Source organism: Takifugu rubripes, chromosome 6 (genome assembly GCF_901000725.2).
Source record: "Takifugu rubripes chromosome 6, fTakRub1.2, whole genome shotgun sequence".
Classification (NCBI taxonomy): Eukaryota; Metazoa; Chordata; class Actinopteri; order Tetraodontiformes; family Tetraodontidae; genus Takifugu; species Takifugu rubripes.
This window is the reverse complement of record NC_042290.1, coordinates 1,944,514-1,955,881: the sequence shown is the minus strand read 5'-3', so window position 1 is coordinate 1,955,881 and position 11,368 is coordinate 1,944,514. Positions and strand designations below refer to the sequence as shown.

Below are 11,368 nucleotides of genomic sequence, written 5' to 3'. Positions count from 1 at the left end.
AATGCAATGATCAAAGAATGAGCTATGAAATAATTCAGATACAGATATATTCCTCGGGTGGGTTGTAGCGTCGCTGATGTCAGAGACGACCGGGAGCTCCAGCAGGAGACCCAGCTAAACGGAAAGGAGGATTTTACGCAGGTTTCCTGTTGTGAGCCCTGTAACTGAGGTAAAACACATGTAACAGTAGAGAATAGGTTTATGGTGTATGTACAGTAGAGCTTCAGCAGGCTCCGACATCTACAAGTGTCACAGGTTATCTTCGTCTTACATCTGTCAAAATATCCAGATATGTATTATTTAGTTAATGGTACGTATGTAGAACAGTCAGTTTATATTTTACAGTTTTGTACATGTTAAATATGTTGGAAGAACAAATCTAAGCATTCTCAAACCAAAAACAGTCAGAACAAAAGATGGAGCAGCATCGAGATATTTACATCATTTTAAACCATCCTGACAAAATCAAGCTTAGGTTCTGGAGAAGGTTGATCCATCTGTCCTTGGGGAGCTTTGATCTCAGGACGCTTTTCTGAACTCATGAAAACCATCCAACTAATATTTCTACAAACACACCGAAGCAACAAGAGGCCCTTAAAAATCATCTTTTGTTGGCAAATATTGAGCCTCCTCCGTATGAGCGGACCGACCTGTCTGACCAGTCGGCTGCCTTGAGGAGGCTTCGCAGCCTGCAGACACTTTGGTTTCAGACCTGATGGGTCCAGACCACTGCAGCTGGAACACCTGGAAGGTGTCCTGGTCAGTCAAGACAAGAAAACAGCTGCTGTGGGGACCAAACACCAACACAGCAACAGTTTTAGTCACTCTTAATTAAGCAATCACTGGTAATGTGGTCAACAATTGATAAGAATATGGATTCAGACAATTAGGGATGAATAAGGCGCTCTCCGATCAGCTGATCTGTCACTAACACAACCGGGGTCCAGCTTTATTTTGCTGCTGCTGTTTATTCTATATGAGAAAGGAACCCACGTGGAGACAGATATGTGTTGAATGGGTGAAGAAGGAAGCGGGTCCTGCTGAGATTTCAGGCCCTAACATGCACCGTTAGCACACAGAAGACTGTTGTGTGAGTGGAAGCACTAGCTGCAACACACCAAGCAGCGTAGACATCATCTTTACTGGATTATTAGGGAGAATATACGGTACGTTCTGCTGCAGCTCTGGCAAGCACACCAAACTGAAAGGCACCACTGATCATCTCAGCACTGGATTCATGGTCGACCGCTGCTACGTAAGAGTGTATGGCACTTACTGACCTACAAGACATGAATGCATGTTTTCTTAGAAAACTTTTCACTCTGTACTACTACTAAAATATTTTCTTTACATAGCAAATCATTTATAGAAAATGTAGCAATTTAACAATGACTCTTCCTATGTCAGCAGGTTATTTGGGCGTTACACAGTGAGTAGATGTTTGGTGGTTACTGAGTGATAACTGCTCTTTTGTTGGCTGCTGTGCGATGCTGGGCTGGTCCTGCTGCTGTACCAAGCTCCCAACAGCAGGCGTGGAGTGTTCTCTGCTGTGAAGAAAGGATGCGTTTCCCCCTGAAGCTCCTCCATTTCACACATGAGCATGCTCTCACCATCTGTCTCCACTTCAGCAGGGACTTCCTCGGGGCTGCAGTCACTGCTGTTGTTAGTTGGACAAAGTATCTTCTCAGGTAATGCTGAAAATATATGGCTGGCAACAGTGGAGACCTGATGGTCCCCATTTTCTAGAGTAAACAAGGGGCTGGGTGGGGGGTCATCTTCCATGTGAGGGTTCTTGCAGTGGATAGTGGTCCCCTGCACATCTGGACTCCAGGGCTGTTGTGGTGTGGATGGTAGGAGGAGGCAGTCCTCTTCGGCAGAGAGGCTGAAAGCTACAGAGGTGACAGACACGGTCTGGCTCGACCTCTCCAACGGAGGGGACCCTGAAGTTTCTGGGGAGGTCTGGGGCGTCACTGAAGGCCACGGCGAGCTACAGACAAAATAAACAGAGCAACACCTTTTTTAATGAATTCAGCTGAAATATTTATCTCCTGCAGTTCTTCTTGGACACCTGGTCTGCGTGCCCTGACAGGGACCAACAGTCTGACCAGGTGTTTTCTTACCTGTTCTTGAGTACAAATTGTATTTAAAATGCAAATGAAGCTGCTGCAAACACAGGAGCCATGAAACCAGCGAACCTGCTGCCAGTGAACCACACGTTTCAACATATACCATTGTAGGTTAAGTCTTTATACAGTATGTGCACCTTTACAGGAAAGAGCTTGGTTATCAGAAGAACCCTGAAGGTCTCCACACCAGCAAAAGAAACAATGTCTTGACATTTTACCGACTGATAGCTGGAAACAGGTGTGACCGGCTCGTGTCCTGATACCTGTAATACTTGTATATACTCCACTGCATGATCATCAGCAGCACTGATACTGTGTATGATAGGAGGACCTGGCGGCACAGCCCAGAGCTCCTCTCTTCTTATCTGTAAGACCAAGCCACCACATGGACTTTATTTCATCTGCGTTTAATCCCCTTTGCATCACTCCCCACTGCACTTGACCAGGGGAGGGTGAACTGACCAGCATATAGATTCCAGTATCTGCCTCTCTGTCTCATTGTGAGCAGACTTACGCTATAGCTGGCCTGTCAACCGGACTCTTTTTCTGACAACAAGGAAAAAAAGTGGTCTTTTGGGGTCCCACCCCTCCCGAACAGCTTCCACAGGTTGCTCAAGAATCTGGGTTATGACTAAGAGAGCGCCATCCTCACCAGCACCCTGTCATAGATCCTCCTAGGGGTATCCAGAGCCTATAGCATCCAGACCTCCTTGGGCTCTACCACTGTAGAGCTGTATGATCCCCAATGAGAAAGAGCTACATGGCAGACATGGTTTCAGCTCCTCATCCCCACCAGAAACAGCACATACAACATTGCTCCATGACCTCACTAAAATGTCTAGAAACAGTCTTGGGTCTAACAGATGCTGTATAAATAAGGTTAACTTGAATGAAATAAACCCCCTCGGAGATAGAAAGCTTTAATATTGGTGCCCATCAGCAGCACCTACACAAGCCCCACAAGGGAACTCTTCTTCAGGCAACCCTCATCTCTGCTGTTTACCAACTGGGCTCTGGATCACTTTCACAACTGGCATCAGTCACTTCAGCCACAGCTTCAAACTGACACCTCCACAGTGGACCATGGTATGCTTCTACACGCTGGTGTAGGAGGGAGCTGAGGAGTCAGCAAATATCCTGCAAGGTCTCAGCAAAGCCTCAGCTTCCTGTAGGTCTCTAAATTAAGATATAGACCCTTCCTGTTGCTGTAGTTGAATTTGATTTGAATTGAACTGAACTGAATTGAATCTATTTGACCTTTTCTCCAGCCTTCTGAGCCAAATCATCTCCAGCAATGCACAGCTTCCATCTGTCTAAAACAGCTGGTCCATCTAAACCATTAGGGTGAATGTCTCAGGGGACCTGAGCTGGACAGTTAACACCAGTGACCTCATCAAGAAGGTTCAGAAGTGCCTCTTTCTGAGGATTTTGAGATGTGCTGAGTTTCTCTGACCCCTCTGCTGAAGAGCTTCTGCACTGTAGAGGCCTACAGCTGGACAGCCTCCTCCTCCAGGTGCACAACAGCAAAGTGAAAGGAACCTCCAGCTGGTCCAAGAAAGGGTTATTGGCTTGTTGGCTCCCCACCCCCAACACTCCACAACAGTCCCCGATGACCTACCTCAACACACGGTGTGTGCCAACTCTACTTATTCTCCTCATAAAGCATTTTTCTTTTAACTGTGTATTCATCCGGCCGCTTGAATAGCCAGAAAAACAACTTCTTCAGCCTCCTACAGTCATCACTCCATACAGCTGTGACCCCTGTAGCTAACCAGCAATAACAATGAACACTTTAACACTACACATTTGCTGCTACCTTAAACTTGTATTACTCTCTACATTATTCATAGTCTCCTCCTACTACAGCAGTTTTAGACTACGCCCATTCATGCTGTCATATTCATTATTCAAGACATCTCAGCCTTTCACTCCATCTCATGGTCAAACAGGGGATTCATCATGGGAAGTACTGGTTGTTGCCCTGGCCTGAGATCTGGGTGGGCCCTTTCCTCCTGATGATCCCAGTCATCGTTTAACTGGGAGAACAGGGAAACTCTGTGAGGCTGAAAACCAGTTCCTGCCTCCATCGGAGTTGGGGGGCAAAGGGTAAATCAGCCTCCCTCAGTGGGACTGGACTGGGTGTAGTAAACTCTTCAAGGAGGTGTATCCAGGGTTCAAACATGGATCACATCAATTGGTGTTGCTGGTTTTTATTGATCAGGCAGCAGCTGAAGACCAGTGCTGGTTTTACAGAATCAACTGATCAGTGAGTGATCCCAGCAGGATTCAGGCATGTGTGTGTGTGTGTGTGTGTGTGTGTGTGTATGTGTGTGTGTGGTGTGTGTGTCTGTCTGTGTGCATGTGTGCCTGTGTGAAAACACAAGCACACAGTGAAGATCAACTGTGATTAATAACAGGTTGCACTCGGTGAAATCTGTATCTGCCTGAGTTGTGGGGACCTCGGTCTGGGTTACCTGGTCTTTTAGCTGGGTGTATCTCTGTTCTTCTTGGACTGAACACTTAAGCGCTGGTGCCAGCGGTGCCATTGAGACGACCGCGTGTGGTGTGTTGACTAGTCTCCGACAGTGACATCACTGAGACGGACTCAGTGTCTGACAGAACACTGTTGGTCCAGTCATTACTCCAGCTGCAGAGACAGGGAGGGTGTTTGCATTGAGACAGGTTTCAGCCTTTTCACCATCATTTAGTTCATTCAGTGTATCTATTATCATCTGTTACCATCTAATATAATCTATTATCATCTCTGATCACCTAGTATCAACGTCCAACTCATCTGCCTGCACTTACAGGCTATAAACACACATGAAATTAAAACATGATTGAGTCCTGCTGCTTGACTGTGGTGTCATGTCCATGTCTCTGGGCTTTATGATAGGTACTTGAAAGCTCTCAAAACAGGATGTACACACACACACACACACGCGTGCACACAGAGACGCGCGCACGCACGCGCGCACGCACACACGCACACACACATACACACGGCCATCACCAAGGTCAGAAATACAGAATCACAAGGCTGAAGCTGAGGCTTCAGGTTTCAATGGATGTCCTCCAGCTTATTGAAAATCAGGGAGAGGTAATCCTCAGAAATGTAGTGATGATGACATCAAGTGTGTGTAGACGGTTTAAAGTGTGACAAGACTTTTGTTGAAACAGGAACTGGGATAATGATAATGGAGGTGGTGATGTCTCTCACCAGATGAGTCTAACAAAGATCTCCATGGTTTGAGTGTAACTTAAAATAGGAAAAACCTGATACGTACAACCAAAACAAAAACAATATAACATTGCAAATAGACCCCCACCTGGGTGTGTGCATGTGTGTGTATCTGAGTGCCGTGTGCTGTGTACTTGTGTTTGTGTATGTGTGTGTGTGTGTGTGTGAGTGCATGTGTGTGTATGTGTATTTGTGCGTGTGTGTGCTGTATGTATAGCTTAGTGAGGTAATGCTGTAGCCTCAGAGGAAGATCACTTCACGCCAACCCTCTTTAAGGACTTTAAAGCTTGGCCTTCTCAAATGTGTTGCTGTCACCCCAGCTGTAGTCTCTGCTCTAGTCTCCGTTGGTCTCTGCTGTAGTCTCTGTTTTAGTCTCTGCTGTGGTCTCTGCTCTAGTCTCTGCTGTAGTCTCTGCTCTAGTCTCTGCTCTAGTCTCTGCTGTAGTCTCTTCTCTAGTCTCAGACGTAGTCTCTTCTCTAATCTCTTCTCCAGTCTCTTCTCTAGTCTCAGACGTAGTCTCTTCTCTAATCTCTTCTCCAGTCTCTTCTCTAGTCTCAGCTGTAGTCTCTTCTCTAGTCTCTTCTCCAGTCTCTGCTGTAGTCTCTTCTCCAGTCTCTGCTGTAGTCTCTTCTCCAGTCTCTTCTCCAGTCTCTGCTGTAGTCTCTTCTCCAGTCTCTGCTGTAGTCTCTTCTCTAGTCTCAGCTGTAGTCTGTTCTCTAGTCTCTTCTCTAGACTCTGCTGTAGTCTCTGCCGTAGTCTCTGTTTTAGTCTCTGCCATAGTCTCTGTTTTAGTCTCTGCTGTAGCCTCCGTTGGTCTCTGCTCTAGTCTCTGCTGTAGTCTCTGCTCTAGTCTCCGTTGGTCTCTGCTGTAGTCTCTGCTGTGGTCTCTGCTCTAGTCTCTGCTGTGGTCTCTGCTCTAGTCTCTGCTCTAGTCTCTGCTCTAGTCTCTTCTCTAGTCTCAGACGTAGTCTCTTCTCTAATCTCTTCTCCAGTCTCTGCTGTAGTCTCTTCTCTAGTCTCAGCTGTAGTCTCTTCTCTAGTCTCAGCTGTAGTCTCTTCTCTAGTCTCAGATGTAGTCTCTTCTCTAGTCTCTTCTCCAGTCTCTGCTGTAGTCTCTTCTCCAGTCTCTGCTGTAGTCTCTTCTCCAGTCTCTGCTGTAGTCTCTTCTCCAGTCTCTGCTGTAGTCTCTTCTCCAGTCTCTGCTGTAGTCTCTTCTCCAGTCTCTGCTGTAGTCTGTTCTCTAGTCTCTTCTCTAGACTCTGCTGTAGTCTCTGCCGTAGTCTCTGTTTTAGTCTCTGCTGTAGTCTCCGTTGGTCTCTGCTCTAGTCTCTGCTGTAGTCTCTGCTCTAGTCTCCGTTGGTCTCTGCTGTAGTCTCTGCTGTGGTCTCTGCTCTAGTCTCTGCTGTGGTCTCTGCTCTAGTCTCTGCTCTAGTCTCTGCTCTAGTCTCTTCTCTAGTCTCAGACGTAGTCTCTTCTCTAATCTCTTCTCCAGTCTCTGCTGTAGTCTCTTCTCTAGTCTCAGCTGTAGTCTCTTCTCTAGTCTCAGCTGTAGTCTCTTCTCTAGTCTCAGATGTAGTCTCTTCTCTAGTCTCTTCTCCAGTCTCTGCTGTAGTCTCTTCTCCAGTCTCTGCTGTAGTCTCTTCTCCAGTCTCTGCTGTAGTCTCTTCTCCAGTCTCTGCTGTAGTCTCTTCTCCAGTCTCTGCTGTAGTCTGTTCTCTAGTCTCTTCTCTAGACTCTGCTGTAGTCTCTGCCGTAGTCTCTGTTTTAGTCTCTGCTGTAGTCTCCGTTGGTCTCTGCTCTAGTCTCTGTTGGTCTCTGCTGTAGTCTCTGCTGTAATCTCAGTGTTTCTCAAGTGTAACGGCCTGTTCACAAAAGTGATGTTCTGAAGTTGTGCTGAACGATCCCGAATCACATGAAAAAGACTGACTAAAAGGCAGCCAGGTGCTCTGAACACACAACAAGCCCTGGTTTGACCTTCTGGTCTTCCTGCCTCGTCCGTTCAGAGTTTAGGAGGAGTTGCTAATGTTCATGATTAGCTGGGACAGTGATACAGATGCAGAAGTTTTGGACCACGACAAACTTCTCTCTTACCTTTGGCTGGATAAGCGGGTAAATGTGGTGGCCTCCTGAGCAGATAAGGCATATTTAGCTGTAGAGAAGGTTGTTTCCGTCTCATTCTCAGTTGCGTGCACCAGTGTCCCATTACAGTGCTGAGTAAGAAGAAACAACACCTGAATAATTAACATGATGTCCATGTTCAGGAGGACTCGCTGCTTTCCAGTTGGTGTCAGCCAGTGACCTACATTCATGAGCTGGAGGTTTTGAAGAGGCAAGTTAGAGACATGACTTCTTCCTGCATCGGGCCCTGGACCATTGTTGGTGCTTCTCTTGTTCCTCAGGCTCTGCCTCAGGTGCTCGTGAAGCTTCCTCCTCTGCTTTCTGTTGTGGAATCATAAACTGGATGGTGAAACGGCTCAGAGTGGCACCACAAAATGTGACCACAAGCAGCCGGATAACGAGACCCTGGCCCTCAAGGTCCTCTTTCTGAAATGACCCAGACAGCTCCGAGACTCAAATACAGTCACAATGATTAAGAGTTAAAGACGAGACTAAACAGGAGCTAGAAGATTTCAGTCATGAGTGTGCTCTGTCTGGTCAGAGGACCAGATGAGGATCAAGAGATCTGAGGAAATAATCTGTTGGATTATGGGGAAGCAGCCCCTGAGAACACTGACAACAGCATCCCTGCAGAGCCTGCAGTCTTCTTATCTGAAAGTAGGTTTGATTGATAGATTCTGTATCTTCTGATCTTCAGAGGGTCACCCTGAAGCCTTCACTGCAGCATTCATGCTGATAATAAACTGTATTTCTATTTTTCTACCCCTTCCTTCTTCGTCTACAGCCACCTGTCTGCCAGATTATTAAAAGCTAATTAATCTCCTGGTTCTCTCCACCAAAAGTCTCATTCTCATCATTTGAGCTGCTCCAGTTGGTGTGAAGGTCTAACTTCCTCCTCTGGTTAGTGTTGCCTCATGAGGACAGCAGGTTCCTGGTGGGACAGGAACCTGTTTGAGGTTCTTTATGTTACGTTTAAGACCAGAGGAAACGCCTGACGATAAAATACACACACACACACACACACACACACACACACACACATGCGGACACATACACACATACACACGCTTGCATACACGCATTCACGCACGCACACATAAATTAAACATGAAATGAGATGTTACTTTGTTCTGCAGTAGGCAACAACACACACGATCCCAACCACCAGGAGAGCGATGCAGATGCCCGTTATCGTCAGGACCCTCTTCTGATAGAGCTCCTCAGCTTCTGCAGAACAGGACAGTTCAGTCAGTAACACACACATAAACACACACACACAGACGGACTGTTTTTAAGATCGGCAACATTTGAGCTGAGTTATTGACGTAAAACCTGAGGAAGCACACGTGCCTGTACACAGATGGGTCGACACAGTTAGACCTTCACCTAGACAAAGGTCAAAGGTGAAGGCTTTGAGGATTGGCTCAGCAGCATTATTGAATCTACTGTTTGAATCAGTGAACCAATATCTGGGCTCCGGTACTGAAGCAGCCCAGCAGTGTGTCTTACAGCTGGGGAACTAAGGGCTTCAGCAGCAGGTTCTCAGGGTCACCAGCTACATGCAGACATACAACATGTGTCTGAGCCTTAGACCAAATATAAGTAAACTTTACAGATGTCCAAAGATTCAGAGAGAATCCTCTTGGTGAACGTCCAGAGACCTGAGTTGTTGCTTGAAATTGCAGATAAATTTTAAACAAATTCAACTCAAATTCAAATCTAGGAACAGATGTGTTTTAATTGATGAGGGATTGGTTTGAAATTTTCAATTTATTTTTTAGAGATAGAAGTAAATTGAAGGAAATATGGCTGGTTTTGATTTGTTAGTATTTCCATTGCCACCATCTGAGCCTTTACTGTTCTGGTACAATAACAGTTCTTGTAGGGGCTCTGGACTAACAGGAACCTGTGTTCAGCTCCCACGATGTCTTCTAAGGAGCTCAAACCAACAGGCACGAGGAGGATGGATGAAGAAACATGACTTCCACACCTTCTGACGCCGAGGACAGGAAGCTACCTACTGACAGCTAGCAGCTAAATGCAAAATCAGCTCATGGATGCTAACTGGCTGAAGGTTCCATTTTGCTTATTTATTTTTGCACGGTGAACTTTAGCCTAATTAATCACGCACATTTGTTTATTCAGCATGTCGACAGTCAGAGAAACAGACGTACTGTAAAAGCTGGCCATCACATAGTTCTGACAGCGATCACCGGTGAACTCATTTGGACACCTGGAGTCAAAGAAAGAGAGAAAAGACAAGGAGTTAAAGTGTGAAGGAGCTGCAAAACCCCACAGCAGTCATCACTGGTGTTAGACCATAGAGTTCTACCAGAGACCTTCATCTTACAGACAGGGTTCTGTGTCTGAAGGCCAGGATTGAACATGAGAGTTGCATGAATGCAGAGATGCAGCCTCGGTGTAGATGGCGGCCCTTCAGACAGCAACAGCTTGGACTTTCAAAACCAGCTTGGCAATGTCACATGTGCACCAGTAGGGCTTGTCTTGGTTCTATGTTCTGGTCTGTTAACTTGGACCTGATCTTGAAGCACCTTTGTGTTTGGTGGACATCAGCTCATGGATGCTCAGAACTACTCTCACAGCTGCCTCACAGGAGCAACACCTTTCATGCAATAATGACAAAAGAAGAGCAAACACTGACAGGCAGCCAGTGGCTGTCAGTTGAGAAAAGAGGTCAGAGATGATGGTGGAGGTCTGGAGGTGAGTGCAAACAGCAGCAGGTCACATGACCCCTGTCTCCAACCAAGTTTGGATGCTCTGAACATGTAAAGATGAGCTGTAATGACATGTCAGGTACATGCAAATTTCAGCCGACTGGTTCTTTAGCGGCTGGAGTCTTTTGAAGAGTTTAACTGAGCTCAGAGCAGAAGAACAGAGGTTTGTAATCAAGGGGTCTAGAGGAAAGATGGAATCTCTGCTGATTCTGGGAGCAAAAATGAGTGAAACACCAGCAATGACAGGTGGGATTGAAGAGCTCACATACGTTTCAGAAGTACAGCCCGCTCACACCGCTGCCCAGTGAAGCCTGCCAAGCACCTGGTGGACAGGTAGAGAGGAGAGTCACAGGTGAACAGCAGCGATGGCCGCGCATGCAGGCGTGTGTGTGTTTGGGTTTGTGTATGTGTGTGTGTGTGTGTGTGTGTGCGTGCGTGCGTGTGTGTGTGTGGCTCCACATGTACAAAGACATCATCGATCATGGGGGAGGATATGAATCCAGCATCAAACAACAAAACAATACTTGAAAATCATCGTCAAAGACATCTATCCCAGTACAAGGATGAAGGGTCCTTTAACAGGTGGTAAAACATTAATACACACACACACACACACACACACACACACACACACACACTGACTGTTACCATTGCTGTCACTGATGTTGTTACGTTCACTGATACTGTTATTGTCACTGTTGCTGCCATGACTACTGTCACTTTTAATGTTCCATCACTACAGCTAAAAGACTGATTATCATCCTAGCTCCAGTTGAGGAGATACTATATCAGGCTGTGGTTCATCTCTGCTAAAATAACAATGCTACACCATCCTTTAGCTCTGTCACTGGAGTCCATAGTCACCAGTGGGGCTTTAAGTTGTACATTACATGGAGACAATCTCAATGTCTTTACATTAGGACATTTTTGTGTCTCTATCATACAGTAAAATGATGCTGTTCCTGAGGAACCTGAGGAGAAAGCTGACTGACTAAGCTGACTTCACATGAACACGCTGTCAGGACAACTGAGGCTCTGGGCTCAGAACTGTAATAGTCGGACTTAAAACTACACAATAGCGCACAATAAACCAAACTTGAGAGCTCCTGTGTGTGAAATGACAGTGTTTGCTTGAATAACCCATCAAA

The 11,368-nt window shown here is 46.2% G+C and overlaps 1 protein-coding gene across 2 annotated transcripts in view; it reads right to left on the bottom strand.

The window, feature by feature from the left end:
- Positions 1-18: 18 nt before the first annotated feature.
- The window catches only part of nrg1 (neuregulin 1), a 16,543-nt gene continuing 5,193 nt past the window's right edge, over positions 19-11,368 (bottom strand). Inside the window, exons 4-9 of one of the 2 annotated variants that reach the window (XM_029837768.1) lie at positions 9,660-9,718; positions 8,610-8,712; positions 7,671-7,806; positions 7,459-7,577; positions 4,601-4,773; positions 1,854-1,987 (exon numbers count right to left, since the gene is read on the bottom strand). In XM_029837768.1, coding sequence (XP_029693628.1) covers positions 4,647-4,773; positions 7,459-7,577; positions 7,671-7,806; positions 8,610-8,712; positions 9,660-9,718 — 544 coding nt within the window. In that variant the 3' untranslated portion in view covers positions 1,854-1,987; positions 4,601-4,646. Of the gene's footprint in view, positions 1,988-4,600; positions 4,774-7,458; positions 7,578-7,670; positions 7,807-8,609; positions 8,713-9,659; positions 9,719-11,368 lie in introns of both variants that reach the window. The other variant, XM_029837767.1, reaches the window with a different exon arrangement.